A 21076-nucleotide genomic window follows, 5' to 3' on the forward strand; every position below is an offset into this window, starting at 1 on the left:
CCATTGAGGACCGGATAAACCAAGGTTACTTGATTTGTCTCTCTGTGGTTTGTGGAAAAAAACACATTGAAAGCTTTTCTCTTTACGTAAGCTGCTGCTACCGCGGCCATGTCCGGGAACAGCTTTACACGAACAGCCAAAGTCGCCGACGTCTGCTCCTGCTGCAAACAGCTCCGCAAATCTTTTCCTCATACTAAAGCGCTGCTGATATTGATTTAATTATTCCAAGCGCTGTTCGAAGTTGCAACAACTTTTAGGGTGTCTATCTTCGACATCACAGTTCTGCTATGCACTAACGAATTTTGATGCAATTTACCATGTTTCATTTTGTAATTTAATTATTCCAAGCGCGGTTCGAAGTTGGAGGAGTCTATCTTCGACCTCACAGCTCTGCTATGCGCTAACGAATTTTAATGCAATTCACCCTATGTTTCATTTTGTAATTATTTCAATTTATCACTGTTTAAAACCAAACCTTTGGCTAAAGACCCATTCGAGCTCCCAGATGGCGCTATCCAATTGCTATTCCGCTGAGAAAATCATTGTACGTATTTATTGCACTGAAGAATGTTGTAGCCAGAGTCTGATGCTAATAACTGAAAATGCATTTAAATTATTGGTGTTCGATGCAATTGGCTGCGTCGTGTTTCGTGGTTCTGAATTTGCGCCCGTCCGGCGCCGTGGTATAGTGGTTAGCGCCCCTGCCTGTAACCCAGAGGTAATGGGTTCAAGGCTCGATGCGGCTACCATTGTGGGCGTATGTGTCCTTGGGCAAGACACTTAACGGCAATTGCTCCAACCCAGTGGTTACTAATGGGTTGTCTAAATTATCAGAAATACATAAAAAAAAAGAAAAAATCCCCCAAAAAATAATCACCCACAGAAGTAACCATACATGGTAACTCGTAAGTTGGCACGAGGTGTTAAACCCGTGTGATAACGACTGATTTTGTGAGCCTTTTTGGAAACTTTCGAAATTGTCGATGTTAGGCTGTCTGATTGCTTCATTCTGCAATATATTCCGAACTTGTAACACAAAGAAAGTGAAAATACTTCTATGTTAGCAATACTTTTTGAAATAGTGAACATGGGTATAGTCAATCTTTCAATTTCTCTGCATTTTTCAGTGGTGACCTAAATATAAATCGTAAGTACTAAGCTAAAGTTCTTGATTTTGATGACACTGAGCTTGCACCTAATCTGACCTTCAAATAATTATCGATCCAGTATTCAACATATAAGGGTTGCTTAAGTAGTCATGATCATCAACGGCAGCGTACAAATCAGCAGCTTCATATAAGTAGCGCATTGCAAGATGATTTGATTTCAGCTTGCATACCTTTTATTCAATTGCTCCTTCTTCCCAGTAGTTTTAGCACCTCTTTTCCTCAGTAATTCTTTTAAATGCGATACCCTAAGCTGGAGTATCCATAATTAATTAAATACTGACACTATGACAACATGCAAAGCAAAATAAACAATACATATAAACTGAATGATCGAGCGCCACGAAATGTCACGCAAGTACTAATCTCTACCGCTAACACGTGAGTCGAAGCGCCCCTTTTGATCAATATTTGGGGACAAAAGAATTTGTGTGACGTAATACTACGACGGACGGGCCGCTACAAATTTACCAAATTGTTGTACATTATTTGTGTTAAAAATAATTGGTCCAGGTAAGTAGAGAATCTTAAATGCCTTTGTCATGAAACTAACTTAATTGGATAATTTGAAGGCTCATGTTGTTTATTGATGGAATATTTATCAAACAAAATAATTGGTCCAGGTAAGTAGAGAATCTTAAATGCCTTTGTCATGAAATTAACTTAATTGGATAATTTGAAGGCTCATGTTGTTTATTGATGGAATATTTATCAAACAAGTCATGACAAGCAGTTTGGTTGAAGATTTTCATTCTTTACAAAGCTACAACTAATGCATCATCTCTTGGTGTCTCCATGTTGGTTTCAATCTTCCATTCATTGTTTGTTGCATCATAAGCCTCAATTGATTTTGATGCATCACCATAACCACTAACACAAAATATTTATTAATAATATTAGATGGGCAGGGCTGGTGGTATTTCATTACCTTAATGAAACCACATTCATTCAAACATTACCAATAACTTTGTTTAAACAAGCTAGCACTAACAAGTTCCACAATGCACTGGTAAGCAATTTTTTAATTTAAGCCAGATTAATGTTATTAATAATATCAATGGCAGTATATAAAAATCGGAAATTAGTAATGTTTGAAATGCATTAGAGCAATATACTTTTAAACCACAGAAATAAATAGGAGTAGAACGCATCTCTAATGTTGGCAAAGGAGAGAGGTCTCTCTCTTTCGCGGGTCGTTCCCGTTTACTATTGTAGTCAATAGAATTGATGGCGTTTTATATAGCTTTTTTTCGTTTTTTGACTTAATTTAAAATTATAGGGTAAAACAAATATTTTCTAATATATATTTATTTCTTACAAGCCGTTTGTTTAAAGATATTTAATTATTTTTTTTAAATAATCAAATTTTCTAAACAAGTAGTAAACTGTAAGCGTTAACCCACTAAATAACCAAAATAATTAAATTTTCTAAACAAGTAGTAAACTGTAAGCGTTAAACTACTAAATAACCAAACTGGCGTAATAAACTTGAATAAGTGGTGTAGTTTTTTTAATAAACAGCTAAAACGTACCAAAAATAGTATGCACCTATCTTTTACAACGGAGACCAAGCGAAATGGGGACGTAGTTGGCGGTCACGAAAATAGAAAAAAGAATTTATTACATTTTTGTGCAGTTGCTTGTTCTACCCTTTTTTATTTCTGTGTTTGAAACATACATTGAAAAATATGAAATACTTTAAAAAATATCAAAATGAAAATAATCATTTCCGATCAACAATATTGTGTAGTTGAATAAGAAATGAATCATGAATGGATGAATGTAACTTACTTTATCCTCGCGTGGCCGGAAGACGACAGCCTATATAACACTATAAAAAGTCTATTATAACATGGGTGTTTTTTATACACCTCGTGCCAGCTTACGAGTTACCATGTATGTTACTTTGTGGGTGATTGTTTTTTTGGATTTTTTTATTATTTTATGTAAACTTTAGAACCACCTACCCTCCAATGACGTATATCTTCCCATTCACAACACAAGCACAAGAACCATATCGCTCGCGGTTCAAGCTGCCAACATTGGTCCAAGTGTTGGTTCGTATATTATACCGCTCCACACTTAATCCATAACCACCTTTGTAAACATTGTATAGTATATAGAGTGATGAATATATAAAACAGCATTCTAATATTATATGTGGTAAATGTTATTTTGTTGTACAGATATATTTCGGTAGAATTTTAAGATCAGTTTGTTGTGGTAAGTTTTAAAATGTTAAACAACCTTCCTACAATACAATCATTATATTCAGATTTATTATTAATATACACTTTGTTTTACAATTATTGTAGTTCTGTTTTACATTAATGTTTGAATTATTTATTTTTAGTTATAATATTATAAATACCAGTAAAAAAACAGAGAAAAATAATCCAAACTAAATCCAACAAACCCACTATTCCATCCAATGATGTTATATATTTTTTCCTAACATTTTCACTGTTTTTGCAAATATGTTTTAGTCACTTTTAACATAACAGATATTGTTATAAGAGAACATATATTTCGACTGAAAAATGAAACCTAAATAAATCCAATATATATAACTTTAATACTGTGATATATATTATAACAGCACACTATTGGTACTAAATCTGCAAATTTAATTATAATAAGAAAACATAAAACCTTATTGTTATTATATATTTTATAGATAGAATAAACAACAAACCAATGGCGTAAATCTCATCATTGTAAACAACACTACACAATCCGTGTCTTCCCTCATTCATTGGTTTTAGTGATTTCCATTTTCCCTCTCTTGGATCGTAACTTTTCATTGAATTTAAATGATTTAAAATCAATAATTTCTCACCTCCACCAAACGTGTACAAGCGACCTGTACATGAAATGCATTTAAAATCCTTAAATTTTTTGATCACAATCAAACTGAAGATTAACAATATTTCTACCTAATTATTATTAAGCAATGTAAAGTGTGAATGTAACTTATACCTTATACTTGGGTGGTCGGAAAACGACAGTTGTTATAACACAGATGTTCATACACCTCGCTCCAGCTTACAAGTTACCAACTACCAAGTATGTTACTTTATGGATGATTATTTTTATTGTGGGTTTTTAATTTTTTATGTGTGGCTGATAATTTGTTCAATCCATTAGTGATCACTGGGTTAAAACAATTGCCGTTAAATGTCTTGCACAAGGACACATACGCCCACAATGGTAGCAACGATGAGCCTTGAACCTATACCTCTGAGTTTGAGAAAGGCGCGCTAACCAACTGTGCTACGGCACCGGACATGGAATTTAATAGAATATGGATAAATTCTATTTAATAAAACAGTTTGATCTAATACATGATAAAAATAGTACACAGTAAACAGTGTCAAGAAAGATCCATCTAATTGTATATTGGAATAATACATTTATAATCAGAATACATAAAACGTTTAATTTAACAAAAGTAGACAAATCAAATTGCTTGATGCGGTGTTGTGATCTTGTTATTTTAAACTATATAACTTTTCTAACGGGGTTGAGAATCTTTATACGCATGGTACTGTCCATATTCAGCCTACTTTATCATTACATTAATATTTGTTCTACCAACCATTATAAGAAACTAGAGCATGTTGCCATCGTTTGCTTTGCATTGAACTAATGTTTGTCCATATATTTACCACTGGATCGTATAATTCAACTGATGATAATGCATTAACACCATCACTTCCTCCTGCTACACACATTTGATCTGAAACATTTTTTTTTAATTTATACAATATTACTTCTAACATTATAATAGTCATTACTAATAAGAAACATATATAAGTACTTTTTGTGTTTGGTTACTAATAAGAAACATGTTTGGTAACAAATATAATCTTAGAAGTTCAGACTTGCCAGTATGTAAGTTAAACCACCCCAATGTATATAAACAGTACCAATAAATTGTTAAATATAAAAAACAACCATTCAGCACAGCAGATGCTGCAAATTGTCGTTGTTCATTCATAGATGCCAACTTGTACCAATCACCATCTACTTGGTTTAAATCCAAACATTCGACAAAGTTGGATCTCAGACCACCAGCGGTATAAACATGGTTGTGTATCTTCACGATGGTTGAACCATCCCTTTCATACAAGGTTGGCTGTGGAAAATATATATATATATATATTTTTTAAATATATATATACATTATTTTTTAAAACTTACTCTATTAATTTAGTAAATACAACAAAGAAAATTTAAACTTTTACTCCAAAAACAATGTTGAATATTTAATGTTAATTTAACAAAACAGTAACTCATAAATAAATAAATAAATGGTTTCTTTGAGTTTCCCCAGGTACCTCGGATATCTGGGAAGATAGCATGTGGGAGAGACCAATACACAACAAAAACTTTGATTGAAACTTACCCGAAAATATAATGTGTTAGGAAGAAAAAGCAAACAAATATTTTATTACGCCATCATGCTGTATGGTAATAATGTTGATTGTTTAATATTTTGATCAAACTATAAATTATGTAATACCAAGGGCGCCGATCCTGGGTATGCGGCGCATACTTCAGAATATTTATAGAGTAAGCGGCATACCCATTTTCTAACGCTTCAGCCGTCTAGCGGTCTCATACGAAACACTAAAGCAGGAGGGTAATAATACGTTACGTTTACGCGCGTAAGAAGTATTTATTGCAAACGTATTAATACTTTACTTGATCACATGCGTGAAAAGGCAAATATCCAACCATTTTTCAAGCAACTGCAGGCTAAATAATCAGGGAGACAATCGCTATTATGACGCAAATTATCAACGAGTGAATTGCTATTGTGCCGTAATCAATTACCAGGTTCAAACAATCACTAGTATGTTTCAAAGAATCCACGTGTAAAGAATCCCTACTATTTCGTAATAAACATGTTGCTTGGTTGAGGAAAATATCGTGAATATAAAGCAGTTATACTTACAGAACATATTTAGGTGTTTATTACTGCCTGTTGCCATGTTTAATAGACAAATTAAATTTAATTTACACGCAGCTATGAGAAAGGCAGTGTTAAGTTTGTATTGCGAATTCCCGCCGAAAAAAACACGTATGCGCCGCACGTATACAATGACGTATATGACGTCATAGTAAAAAAAACACGTATGCGCCGCACGTATACAATGACGTTTATGACGTCATAGTCAAAGCATAGGTGCACTCCGCATACCCCAGAATTCGGCGCGCGTGTGTAATATACCCTGCAATAAACCAACCTTTAATGGTTTAAAACTTTTCCTGTTGATGTCATAAATTTGAACAAGTTTATTTGTATTCCAACCACCCACAATCATGAATGCAGATTCTATTGTGGAGTAAAAAAATGAACATAATGCAGCAACTGAAGCAATTAAACTTAAATTGATGTGTTCAATATCAACTACCTGATGAACATGATATTTTATTGTTACATTAACATCACACAACACAAATATAGAACTATTGATAATTTATAATATCATGATTCATGCTTGCTAATTTATAAAGTTTTTCTGAGTAGACAGATTATTTATCCGGGAAATCACATTCAGGATAAACAAGAGATCACAGATCTAATGAATGAGCCACGTTTTAAACTAATTAGCATAATATAGTAGAGTCGGGGAAGATAGGACACCTTTAACACATATCCAAGCAGTGTTTTAAACAATTAACAACGGTCTGTGGAAGTCGCGAAGATACGGTTTTGTTTACTACCAAATGAAAAGAGAAAAGAAAATGAAAAGGTGTCCCATCTTCCCCCATTCTACTATATTAATTAATCCTTTTACTACCACGGTCGATTGGGCTCGTTCAAAAATAAATCTGAAGTAACAAACAAACGGGTTCTAGTCGCCATTGGTGACTGTGGAGCAGCAGGCGGAATGAATTTATACATGTATTATAACCAATGAAACTTATGACGTATGAGAATTTAGTGATTGGTAAAGAATATGTGTAAATACTTGTACAACTCCTGCACCAAACTTACACTAGTAAACGTTTTCGTCGCTTAAAAATTGTTTTTATGAACTTTGACAAACCGTAATCACGCAGTAATTAGGTAATGTTAGAAGTTAATATTAATTCATGTCCCATATTTCTAGACCTTATAGCCGCTGTTTCGAAATGCCATAGGAAGTTATAGCTCAACCGGTTAGGTCGCGCGCCGGGAACAGATAATAGTCTACTTTTATTTATAATTGCACACTAACAACGTAAACAAAGCCAAAACTTACCAATATTACTGTGTTGATATTACTGGGTTCCCGAGGTATGGCAGTTTCACTTGACTCGCAAGCGTTACAATCATTAATTACTCATTAATTGGACGATTTTACACACTATGGTTTATAAGCCTAAGCTTAGTTAAAATTATTGTATCGAATACAGTCGATTAATCAATGGTAAAGTACATTTTAAGTACGAGTTGGCGCCTTAAACAAACAGAAATGTTATCGTTAATTACTCGCTAATTAGACGATCATATGCAACATGGTTTATAAAACTATGCTTAGTTCAAAATACTTTATAGAGTACGATTATTTAACTAAAGTTCAAGGTGCATTTTGAATTTGGCGCATTTGATCAAACAGTAAAGTAATCGTTAATTAATCGCCAATTGTGCGGTTTAATTCTGAAAATTTAGTCCAAAAATTATAAATATATATTATGATTTGATTTCAATCAAGAGATTAAAGAATAAATGCTAAAATTAAATATTGAGGTAAGTGCGGAAAAAGGGGGTTCCCGAGGTATGGCAGTTTCACTTGACTCGCAAGCGTTACAATCATTAATTACTCATTAATTGGACGATTTTACACACTATGGTTTATAAGCCTAAGCTTAGTTAAAATTATTGTATCGAATACAGTCGATTAATCAATGGTAAGTACATTTTAAGTACGAGTTGGCGCCTTAAACAAACAGAAATGTTATCGTTAATTACTCGCTAATTAGACGATCATATGCAACATGGTTTATAAAACTATGCTTAGTTCAAAATACTTTATGGAGTACGATTATTTAACTAAAGTTCAAGGTGCATTTTGAATTTGGCGCATTTGATCAAACAGTAAAGTAATCGTTAATTAATCGCCAATTGTGCGGTTTAATTCTGAAAATTTAGTCCAAAAATTATAAATATATATTATGATTTGATTTCAATCAAGAGATTAAAGAATAAATGCTAAAATTAAATATTGAGGTAAGTGCGGAAAAAGGTTGTCCAAAAAACAACAACAAGAACAACTGTTCGACGAAAAAGGATCTATATAACCACTACCGTGCTCAACAAGAACAACTGTTCGGCGAAAAGGGATCTATATGACCACTAACGTGCTCAATAAGTTACACAATACCATGTTGCGTTGATAAAATTTAGTATTATTATTTATACCTGGAAGATCTATGGCATTTAGTTGTTGACCGAACGTTTCTGAAAATAACAAAAAATAAAACCTTATATTTAGTAGTATATATCTCCGATATAAATGTTGTTTAGAAAATATAAATATCTATATGCTACTCTCTATTGTCAGCCCACTTTATCAACACATTTATTTATTATACCAACCATTATAAGAAGCATGGTCAAGTCGTTCAGTGTTTATTGTTTCAATGTCAGGTACCTCATCCACTAACGTGGTGGTAGTGGTTTCCAAAACTATAAAAAATAACAATCACAATTTTATGATCGATATTTCTGCATTATCGTATTCACCGGAACCGTCTTTGTCAGGTAACTCATGGGTGAGGGTTTTCATATCTATAAAAATACAAAGTTTTTCAATACCATGTTCCTCAGCTCAGCATAGTTATACATACCTAAACTTTTCATGGCAGCTAACTCATCCATTTGTTGAGTGATGGTTTCCAAAACTATAAATAAACATTTTTATATTATAGGCTATGTAAAAAGTACAGTGCATATATAAAAAACACGGCAACATTTACTTTTTGTAGCTTTGGGTCGTTTGGTTGGTTCTTGCTGCCAGCATTTCTTCATAAGAGATTGTAACCTGAGAAAAATGTCATGATCTTGTTTCTGATGCTGTTTGAATTGCTTATCCACTTCATCCAATTTGCTTTGGTTGGGCCTCGTACCATTGCCAATGGCTGCCACAATATTATCTCTACCAGCTGCAGAGTCAGAGTAAGCTCGTATTCTTGTCAGTACTTCATACACAATGATACCGTAACTGTTGGATAATATTCACTTGTAATAATGTCAGTGAAGATGTAACCAAACAGTCAAATATAAGATACATATAAAATGAATGAATTTAACTTGCTTTATCTTCGCCTGGCCAAAAAAAACAACGGTCGTTATAACATAGATGTTTTCTTTCATACACCTCGTGCCCGCTTATGAGTTACCACGTATGTAACTTTGTGGGTGTGCTTTTTCTCTGTATGGGTGACAATTTAAAGAACCAATTAATGAGCACTGAGTTAGAGAAATTGCTTTTAAATGTCTTGCCCAAGAACACTTTATAGTTGTGTAGAAATGAGTTACCTGTAGATATCCATGGTCGGTGTTTTATCTGCAAATAGATCTTTAAGAAATTCAGGAGCAGTGAAAGGCCATGTGTGTTGCGTTGAATGAGGAATTTCGAATGTTGTTTGGCTGACACCGGTTTGTTGTCTGATGTTCACTGAACCAAAGTCGGCAAGTTTTAGAACCCTGGATGTTGTAAGAAGAATGTTCTGTGGTTTTATGTCACCATGGATAAAAGCTTTCTTCTTATCGTGGTAGTGCAGGTAACTGATGGCTGATATCAATTCATGCAAGAGTCGAAGTCGCCCAGTCCAAGAAAGAATATTCTGAGTTATGAGGTCATCTAAGTTGCCGCCTTCCATGAATTCCATCACAAGACCCTCCCTTCCAAAAAGTGATGTCACGCCATAGAAGGTGACAATGTGGGGATGCTTTATTCGTTGGAGAATTTTTGCTTCATTTTCAAACCTGTTAGTATTTAGAAATTTTTAAATGTTGCAATTCAAGTTAGCTAGAGAAGCAATAGCTGAGTCGGAATAAAAAGAAAGGGGCCGGATGGGTTGTTGATAGGGGAAATAGAAAAATTAAACATATTTACTTCTAACAAAAAATATCTTACTCTTTTTTAGCATTTTGTATTCCTTCATTGCTTCCAGTGATACGAAACAACTTCAAAGCCACCCTGCCTAGTAATGTGTGATAACAAACTCGAACTTCACCGAAACCCCCTGTTCCAACCACTTTAAAGTTATCATTGTTAAATTCGGTTGGAAATTCACTTGCATCATATTTCATCACCCCCATATTAGCTGGAATATTACGTATAAGCTGTCATCACTGAATTAATGTAGCTTCCTGTGCCTCGTTGTGCAACAGACCAAGTTACAACAACACTTCCCAACAATTCCTATATTATGTACAAATTTTAAGCAAACTTTTGTCATTTGATTTAATCTGAATAGATAAATTATTATGATTATTACTTGGTAATTCAGTCAAACTCATTATGCTATTTTCTTTTGTCATCACATTGAACGAAAGTACTTTGCAAAGCATCCACAATTATTATCAAAGTTTAGTAACAATTTCTCAAAGTGTAAATACTATACCCAGCGGGCACAGTAACGTAGAAAAGACGTCCTATATAAATTAATTTGTATTGTGTGCACCAGATCCACAATTATTATCAAAGTTTAGTAACAATTTCTCTGCCATGAATATTGTTTCCTCAAAGTTTCATGTTTTGATAGGCTTTTAAAATGTAAAAAATTTAGCGAATATTCATTTGTAATGTTACCAGCAATTTTTACTTCAAAGTTTAGTAACAATCTCTCAAAGTGTAAATACTATACCCAGCGGGCACAGTAACGTAGAAAAGACGTCCTATATAAATTAATTTGTATTGTGTGCACCAGATCCACAATTATTATCAAAGTTTAGTAACAATTTCTCTGCCATGAATATTGTTTCCTCAAAGTTTCATGTTTTGATAGGCTTTTAAAATGTAAAAAATATAGCGAATATTCATTTGTAATGTTACCAGCAATTTTTACTTCAAAGTTTAGTAACAATCTCTCAAAGTGTAAATACTATACCCAGCGGGCACAGTAACGTAGAAAAGACGTCCTATATAAATTAATTTGTATTGTGTGCACCAGATCCACAATTATTATTAAAGTTTAGTAACAATTTCTCTGCCATGAATATTGTTTCCTCAAAGTTTCATGTTTTGATAGGCTTTTAAAATGTAAAAAATATAGCGAATATTCATTTGTAATGTTACCAGCAATTTTCACTTCTATAAAATAGTTGCGACTTATTATCCGATCATCACTCTTTTTTTTTCACAAGTGGGCGCTCTTATTAAATTTAAAATTTTGAAAAAATACACAAAACCCTTTAAATTGGTAATAAGCGTAAAACAAAATAACTTAAATACTGAAAATACCTTTTTACCTTTATATAAAACACCTAGTAAGAAAATCTGTCCCAAATTAGGTATAGGTTATATACGCTCTTTCGTTCTGTTTACTATTGTCGGCTTTGTGGTGTAGGGGTTTGCGTGCCGTCGGTTAATCTCTTTGTTTCGTTCTTCCCGGTTTCGAGTCCCGCACAGCAGCTTTTTTTGTGTGATTAGCCCGGGTTAGGGGTTTAAGTCTTATGTGTGTTAACTGTAAAAATAACTGTTACTGTACCAATACACGTTTTATATGTCACAAAAACGAATCAAAAACGAATGCCTTTTCAAAAGCAACTTCATAATAATTTTAGATATTTGTAAAGTACATGGTTTAGAATACATAACTCAAAATACGTATTCTATGTCGAAAACGCCATGTGAATTTTAAAAGTTCGTTTACTGTCACAGGTTTGTTAGACACAGGCTGTTAAAATGGCCTGGACCTGTCAATACACAACTTGAAATTGTACGGATAAAGCATCTGTCAACACTTTATTTGATTCCCACTACGATACGTTGTGAAAAAAACACCTAGCACAGACCAGCATTCGTTGCTAACAAAGCCATAGAAGGCCGATGGACCTCTACGTTGCCAACGCTCGTTGCTACAAGAAGATCATCTTACTTATGGAGAATCCCCTGTTGTGATCAAAGTCATAGAAATCTGGGTTTTCATTTTTCGGCGCAAACCTACCATTGTTTTTATTCATTCTTACGTAATAATTTTAAAAAGTTTGATTTTATTTTGTATATTTGTCCGGCGCCGTGGTATAGTTGTTAGCGCGCTTGTCTGTAACCCAGAGGTAATGGGTTCAAGGCTCGACGCTACTACCGTTGTTGGCGAATGTGGCCTTGGGAAAGACACTTAACGGGAATTGCTCCAACCACCCAGTGGTCACTAATGTGTTGTTGGCTAAATTATCAGCCATACATAAAAAAATAATAATCACCCACAAAGTAACACACATGGTAACGTAAGCTGGCACGAGGTGTTAAACCTATGGGGGCCCAACCTGGTCAAAATACAACAAGAAAAAAGGCATTTTATGCATTAACAAGTTGTATTATTTTTAGATCTTTATCTCAAAAAAAAAATTTTACCCTACAACTTGAATTAATTTTACGTTACGACATGAATTATTTTTACGCCACGACTTGAATTATTTTTACGCTACGACTTGAATTTTTTTACGTTACAACTTGAATTATTTTTACGTTACGACTTGAATTATTTTTACGCTACGACTTGAATTATTTTTACGCTATGACTTGAATTAATTTTATATCCGGTAAAATCGCTCATGCGTTTCGAAACACCGGGCGTAAACTATACGGTTGTTTTTAATGCACAACTAATTTTACAGTAGGATAAGGCTAAATGGAGATTCTAATATAAATCTTGTTTTATAATATCGAATATTATGGTGATTAATACTAGCATCAGCAATCAGCTTAGTAATTAGTTAATATAGTATAGTATAGTATATGCTCATGCCTACGAATCTTAAAAGAAACTACATTTATCATACACTATGAGTGGATATGCAGCTCTTAACTGCTAAGTACTATAGCAGAAAATGTCTTAGCGTTTTCTAATTTTCTATAGACCCTGAACGCCGAAAAGGGTGGCTTATTAATTCAAGGAGGAGACCAGAGATAGTGGCTAAGTATTGTTTTCCTCGAAGTTACTTCGATAGGTAATTTTTTACAAAGATACTGTAAGTTTCGTTGCCGGGTGTACTTGCTACGTTAGAGAGCCAAAAGGTAAAATCACGGCAATTTACCAGCAAAACTGCAGCTATAGCTATATATGTTATGAATCATATTTTAATCTTATGCATTTTTGTTTGTATTTTTATAGTTTAAACATATGTTCCTTTATGTTTTTGGTTGGTATACTTGATAGTTTCTGTTTTTTTATTCTTTTATCGGTGGAATGTTCAATAAAAGAAAACCATTTTTACCCGGAGAAGTGTTCGGTTCTTGAAAAATTGCAATATTTAGAGTTTAGACGCCAAAAAAAACAACGGTCGTTATAACATAGATGTTTTCTTTCATACACCTCGTGCCCGCTTATGAGTTACCACGTATGTAACTTTGTGGGTGTGCTTTTTCTCTGTATGGGTGACAATTTAAAGAACCAATTAATGAGCACTGAGTTAGAGAAATTGCTTTTAAATGTCTTGCCCAAGAACACTTTATAGTTGTGTAGAAATGAGTTACCTGTAGATATCCATGGTCGGTGTTTTATCTGCAAAGAGATCTTTAAGAAATTCAGGAGCAGTGAAAGGCCATGTGTGTTGCGTTGAATGAGGAATTTCGAATGTTGTTTGGCTGACACCGGTTTGTTGTCTGATGTTCACTGAACCAAAGTCGGCAAGTTTTAGAACCCTGGATGTTGTAAGAAGAATGTTCTGTGGTTTTATGTCACCATGGATAAAAGCTTTCTTCTTATCGTGGTAGTGCAGGTAACTGATGGCTGATATCAATTCATGCAAGAGTCGAAGTCGCCCAGTCCAAGAAAGAATATTCTGAGTTATGAGGTCATCTAAGTTGCCGCCTTCCATGAATTCCATCACAAGACCCTCCCTTCCAAAAAGTGATGTCACGCCATAGAAGGTGACAATGTGGGGATGCTTTATTCGTTGGAGAATTTTTGCTTCATTTTCAAACCTGTTAGTATTTAGAAATTTTTAAATGTTGCAATTCAAGTTAGCTAGAGAAGCAATAGCTGAGTCGGAATAAAAAGAAAGGGGCCGGATGGGTTGTTGATAGGGGAAATAGAAAAATTAAACATATTTACTTCTAACAAAAAATATCTTACTCTTTTTTAGCATTTTGTATTCCTTCATTGCTTCCAGTGATACGAAACAACTTCAAAGCCACCCTGCCTAGTAATGTGTGATAACAAACTCGAACTTCACCGAAACCCCCTGTTCCAACCACTTTAAAGTTATCATTGTTAAATTCGGTTGGAAATTCACTTGCATCATATTTCATCACCCCCATATTAGCTGGAATATTACGTATAAGCTGTCATCACTGAATTAATGTAGCTTCCTGTGCCTCGTTGTGCAACAGACCAAGTTACAACAACACTTCCCAACAATTCCTATATTATGTCCAAATTTTAAGCAAACTTTTGTCATTTGATTTAATCTGAATAGATAAATTATTATGATTATTACTTGGTAATTCAGTCAAACTCATTATGCTATTTTCTTTTGTCATCACATTGAACGAAAGTACTTTGCAAAGCATCCACAATTATTATCAAAGTTTAGTAACAATTTCTCAAAGTGTAAATACTATACCCAGCGGGCACAGTAACGTAGAAAAGACGTCCTATATAAATTAGTATTGTGTGCACCAGATCCACAATTATTATCAAAGTTTAGTAACAATTTCTCTGCCATGAATATTGTTTCCTCAAAGTTTCATGTTTTGATAGGCTTTTAAAATGTAAAAAATATAGCGAATATTCATTTGTAATGTTACCAGCAATTTTTACTTCAAAGTTTAGTAACAATCTCTCAAAGTGTAAATACTATACCCAGCGGGCACAGTAACGTAGAAAAGACGTCCTATATAAATTAATTTGTATTGTGTGCACCAGATCCACAATTATTATCAAAGTTTAGTAACAATTTCTCTGCCATGAATATTGTTTCCTCAAAGTTTCATGTTTTGATAGGCTTTTAAAATGTAAAAAATATAGCGAATATTCATTTGTAATGTTACCAGCAATTTTTACTTCTATAAAATAGTTGCGACTTATTATCCGATCATCACTCTTTTTTTTCACAAGTGGGCGCTCTTATTAAGTTTAAAATTTTGAAAAAATACACAAAACCCTTTAAATTGGTAATAAGCGTAAAACAAAATAACTTAAATACTGAAAATACCTTTTTACCTTTATATAAAACACCTAGTAAGAAAATCTGTCCCAAATTAGGTATAGGTTATATACGCTCTTTCGTTCTGTTTACTATTGTCGGCTTTGTGGTGTAGGGGTTTGCGTGCCGTCGGTTAATCTCTTTGTTTCGTTCTTCCCGGTTTCGAGTCCCGCACAGCAGCTTTTTTTGTGTGATTAGCCCGGGTTAGGGGTTTAAGTCTTATGTGTGTTAACTGTAAAATAACTGTTACTGTACCTATACACGTTTTATATGTCACAAAAACGAATGCCTTTTCAAAAGCAACTTCATAATAATTTTAGATATTTGTAAAGTACATGGTTTAGAATACATAACTCAAAATACGTATTCTATGTCGAAAACGCCATGTGAATTTTAAAAGTTCGTTTACTGTCACAGGTTTGTTAGACACAGGCTGTTAAAATGGCCTGGACCTGTCAATACACAACTTGAAATTGTACAGATAAAGCATCTGTCAACACTTTATTTGATTCCCACTACGATACGTTGTGAAAAAAAACACCTAGCACAGACCAGCATTCGTTGCTAACAAAGCCATAGAAGGCCGATGGACCTCTACGTTGCCAACGCTCGTTGCTACGTACGCTACAAGAAGATCATCTTACTTATGGAGAATCCCCTGTTGTGATCAAAGTCATAGAAATCTGGGTTTTCATTTTTCGGCGCAAACCTACCATTGTTTTTATTCATTCTTACGTAATAATTTAAAAAAAGTTTGATTTTATTTTGTATATTTGTCCGGCGCCGTGGTATAGTTGTTAGCGCGCTTGTCTGTAACCCAGAGGTAATGGGTTCAAGGCTCGACGCTACTACCGTTGTTGGCGAATGTGGCCTTGGGAAAGACACTTAACGGGAATTGCTCCAACCACCCAGTGGTCACTAATGTGTTGTTGGCTAAATTATCAGCCATACATAAAAAAATAATAATCACCCACAAAGTAACACACATGGTAACGTAAGCTGGCACGAGGTGTTAAACCTATGGGGGCCCAACCTGGTCAAAATACAACAAGAAAAAAGGCATTTTATGCATTAAGTTGCATTATTTTTATATTACAAGTTGTATTATTTTTAGATCTTAATCTCAAAAAAAAAATTTTACCCTACAACTTGAATTAATTTTACGTTACAACTTGAATTATTTTTACGCTACGACTTGAATTAATTTTACGTTACGACTTGAATTATTTTTACGTTACGACATGAATTATTTTTACGGTTAATTTTACGGATGGTGGCCCAGTCTTTCTTTCGCTTCGGAGCCATCTTAGGAGCAAATAAAGCCTTTGTACCGAATATAAAATGTACAATTGGCCCCAGCAGAGACGAATCCGATTTTGCAAACTCAAGTAGCTTCTGATCCGCCGGAAAAAACTTCCAGTAAGCCTGAGAACCGTACTTATCATAGGCCTCGTCGTGCTCCTTACACGCAGCGTCAAGCAAACTAGTCGGTACCTTTCCTTCCAAACTATTGAATGGACCACAATAATTATATCCTGGCGCTGTTAAACCTCTCCAGCCCATAACTAAACTAACTGACTTCCTACACCTACTTTATACACACCTGACCGGGCCGACCGGGTAAAAAAACTAAACTGAATAGACAGGTCGGTCCAGAGTAGACTAATTTAAAAATCGGGCCAAAAATTCCTGATCCTGCCGGCTCCGCCGGCGCGAAGCAGGATCACTTCGTAGGAATTTGTGACGTCACGGAATTTTTTCATATTGTTTATTCTTTTAAAAATATAACATTAAAATGAATTATTGAATACATCTGCTGCTGTCAAGACATAGTCTGTACGAACCAAAAAAATTCTCATCCCGGATCACGCTTGATTTCGCCGATCCCATGTGACAGTTGCCAGGAGGAACGCCACAGCTTAAAACAAAAAATGTATACTTTGCTGAACCAGTGAACCTAGTTCGTTAATATACTGATTGTACTTCAAAAGAGTTTTTTACCGTTTTTAAATTTTCATGTTGTTTATTTATTTAGAAATATAACATTAAAATGAATTATTGAATACATCTGCTGCTGTCAAGACATAGTCTGGTAACCAAAGAAACTCTCATCCCGGATACTTATCGTCTTAGCCTACATCACTGCATCCAATTGCGTTAACTTGACTTTTATTTTTCTGAGCAGCAATTGTTGTATTCCGGGTTGCAGTTATACAACTCACAGTAAAAACAATTTTTCTTTATTTGCTATAAGAAGACCAGAATTCGGAAGAACGGAGTGTGAAAGATTACATCGCGAACAACTTACAAAATTTATTTTGACATTACGAGATTGAAAAATGACAACATAAAGAGCTCCTGCTCCATAAGGAATCGTTAGTGTTCATTGTTTAAGAAGTGTATCTAAAATAAGTAAGCACTGTCTTTACATTCAGGGCAGCACTTCAGGAATTCTGAAGTAATAAAATTTAAAAAATCAAAAAGATTGGTAGTTGGGGCTCTACCTACTACATTCAGGGCAGCAATGAACAGCATTTCAGGAATTCTGAAGTAATAAAATTTAAAAAATCAAAAAGATTGGTAGTTGGGGGTCTACCTACATTAAATCTGCCCAGTTGGGGCTCTACCTACATTAAATCTGCCCCAGTGACATTACGAAATTGAAAAATGACTACATAAAGAGCTCCTGCTCCATAAGGAATCGTTAGTGTTCATTTAAGAAGTGTATCTAAAATAAGTAAGCGCAGCAGTGAACAGCACTTCAGGAATTCTGAAGTAATAAAATTAAAAAAATCAAAAAGATTGGTAGTTGGGGCTCTACACTACATTAAATCTGCCCCAGAAGTCTCATCCGAAATCAGCAGTGGTTAGTTTATTTTAAAATGGCTAATCCAATTTAACAATTAAACGCCCCAGAAGTCTCATGGTTAGTTTATTTTAAAATGGCTAATCCAATTTAACAATTAAACAAAAACATTTCTTCTAAAGAAAATTCGAAAGGCAACAACATTACGTAAGAATTGCCAGTTATACAGTAAGACATCGGAATACTGATGATCTAGAAAAATCCTGGAAACAACTATCACATCATTGCAGGGTGTGATGAGAAATATCTAGTCATTACTAATCAGACAATTTTTAAATCTTGTATATTTAGACAGTTGGAGTTACGACGATTTCTGATAATGTTGTAAGAAACGGACACTTTAATAACCGAGAATCTTCCAGTGGGATGCGTTCGACAGAGCGAAATATTCGTGCCGACTCCGCAAGAAATAAGATACAAACTAAAAGAACAGGAAACGAAGAAACGGTGAGCCTATACCGCTTTACAAACGTTATGATAGGAAATATGATGCTTTTCGCTCTCGTAGATACTGGTTCGGCTGTAACTTTATTGCATTATGATAAATATATGGATTTGCAACCCCACTTTCTCCTAATGTTAAATTCGTTGGTGCGAATGGTAGATTAGTGACGGTACTGGGTAAAACGAAACTAACTATGGTCATCGGCGGTTTGAAAACGTTATCTGAAAAGTGCACGTTGCGAGAGATATCTCATACGATTTCATTCTGGGACTGGACTTTTTGCAACTAAATCATTGTCGTTTGTGTAGATCAAACTTGATGACTACGCCAAAATCCAGCGTCCCACTTTCGTGCAAACCTTAATATTCCGGAGTGTCGTGAAGTATGTGTAACTGAAAAAGTCGGAAGTTCCTGCGTTTACAGAGGTAATAGTACGTGCTATATTCAGTCGACATGGAGTAAATAACGAACTTACACCAGAATTTCCAGCGTTCGTCGAAAGAAACGAGCAGTTTTGCTCTCGGTTCGGTTTATTGACAGCCAACGGTATTACGACAGTTAAAAATAAGACGTGCATGTAAAATTGGCAAATTTTACGAATGATCCCTGTGTGTATACCGAATGGAGTGCGGATTGCATCCATTTAATTGTTCCCATATCTGCGTATGGTGATGTGTCGGACTGTCCCCTAGTACTTGTGTAGGATGTAACAAAAGAGAGAAACCGCGTACCAAAGAAACGTCTCAAAGCGCAGTGTCGCATCAGTTTCCCGCCAATCAATCTGCTGTAACTAAAACTGCTCAATCAATCTGCTGTAACTAAACATAAGTTGGTGGTCGACGGCGTTAACCTAAGTGACAAACCTAATAAGCACAACAGAAGAAATCCGTAGAACGCCTGTTGCACGACCATACTAAATGCTTTTTCTGTTTCGAGCACAGATTTAGGTCAGACAAACTGAGTAAAACACAGCATCGACACGGGAGATGCAAGACCGATAAGGCAACCCGCGAGAAGAACCTCACACGACAGCAGATCGGGGATATAATTTTGGAAATGAGAAGTCAGAACTTGATAAAACCGTCAACTTCTCCGTGGTCGGGTCCAATTGTTTTGGTGGGGAAAAAGTCGGGTGAGCCACGTTTTTGCATTGACTACCGCCAGCAAAATGAGGTAACTAAGAAAAACAGTTACCCTATACCACGCGTCGATGACAGCTTGGACGAAATGGCCGGATCCACTTTCTTTTCGACGCTGGACCTAAAATCTGGCTAAAACAAAAAAAAAACATTAACAAAACACACGAGCTACCCCCATGTTACACGCTAAACTAACATAAGCTAATCATTTACATGCCTCCAAAAGACACATATCTTTCGTATGTCTCTAACCATTTATGATGAAGCGGTGTTTGACCCGTACTCTTCGCACCACTCCACTTGAGTCAGGAAATGTCTCTTGAATAAGGCCTTTTGGCCAATAACACCGTTTTGTTGACTCGTCCACGACAAGGACGAGGTCTCAAATCGAAAAGTTTCGCTCCGGATAGAGCCATTTTTGGCGAACTTGAAGCAATGGCAAATACTGTTTTAGCCAGAATTGCTCAGCCAAGTGTTGCACAAGCTTCCACGATTTACGATAACCATCCGCGTTGACGAATGTCCCTAAGGGACAGGAGTAATCGGTTTTTCCCATCAGCAACATTGACGGCGTTAGCGGCATGGGATCTTCTGGATCATCGCTCAATTTCGTAATAGGTAGACCGCCAATACTAGCCATAAAAATCTTCCGAATAGAGCGTATGATTCGTTCCCACACACCCCCTGGTGACTCGCCCCAGGAGGATTGAAATGCCATTCTATATCACGCTGCAGCATTTCATTACGGAAGCCATGAACTTTCTGTTCCACTTCTTGATTTCATTTCGCAGCTCCCGTTCTGCACCAACAAAATAAGTTCCATTATCACTAAACATTTCCTTTGGCTTTCCGCGACGATTAATGAACCTCGAAAATACTCGGATGAAGGAATCCGTTGTCAATGAATAAGCCATTTCCAAATGGGCCGCTCGTGTTGCCTGTATCGTTTAACTTCGCTTCTACCGGATTTAACTAGGACTGGCCCCATGTAATCGACCCCAGTCAATGTGAACGGTGGATATCCTGACGTAACTCGTGACGCAGGAAGTGGAGCCATAACTTGACTTCCCGCCTTTGCCCGTTGTACCT

At 35.3% G+C, this 21076-nt stretch overlaps 2 protein-coding genes across 5 annotated transcripts; both read right to left on the minus strand.

The window, feature by feature from the left end:
• Nucleotides 1–1776: 1776 nt before the first annotated feature.
• On the minus strand, nt 1777–14813 carry LOC149726435 (kelch-like protein 40). 4 transcript variants are annotated; one of them, XM_089890740.1, is made up of 13 exons: nt 14466–14813; nt 13865–14314; nt 9138–9382; nt 9009–9062; nt 8905–8949; nt 8758–8847; nt 8581–8619; nt 6419–6507; nt 5124–5304; nt 4765–4905; nt 3862–4029; nt 3134–3263; nt 1777–2036 (listed from the first exon to the last, which is right to left on the minus strand). In XM_089890740.1, exons 1-13 carry the CDS (start codon nt 14648–14650, stop codon nt 1922–1924), a joined length of 1932 nt encoding a protein of 643 aa, XP_089746866.1. In that variant the 5' UTR covers nt 14651–14813; the 3' UTR covers nt 1777–1921. The 4 variants fall into 4 exon arrangements, with proteins under 4 accessions (XP_089746866.1, XP_089746865.1, XP_089746868.1 ...); XM_089890739.1 differs by lacking the exons at nt 13865–14314; nt 14466–14813 and adding exons at nt 9700–10149; nt 10301–10691; XM_089890742.1 differs by lacking the exons at nt 8581–8619; nt 13865–14314; nt 14466–14813 and adding exons at nt 9700–10149; nt 10301–10691.
• Nucleotides 14814–19360: 4547 nt separating this feature from the next.
• On the minus strand, nt 19361–20920 carry LOC149726436 (uncharacterized). The gene is made up of 2 exons (XM_089890749.1): nt 20240–20920; nt 19361–20108 (listed from the first exon to the last, which is right to left on the minus strand). Exon 1 carries the CDS (start codon nt 20703–20705, stop codon nt 20370–20372), a length of 336 nt encoding a protein of 111 aa, XP_089746875.1. The 5' UTR covers nt 20706–20920; the 3' UTR covers nt 19361–20108; nt 20240–20369.
• Between the last annotated feature and the right edge of the window lie 156 nt (nt 20921–21076).

The sequence above is a fragment of the Ciona robusta genome, chromosome 12 (assembly GCF_009617815.1).
Source record: "Ciona robusta chromosome 12, ASM961781v2".
In the NCBI taxonomy this organism is placed as follows: Eukaryota; Metazoa; Chordata; class Ascidiacea; order Phlebobranchia; family Cionidae; genus Ciona; species Ciona robusta.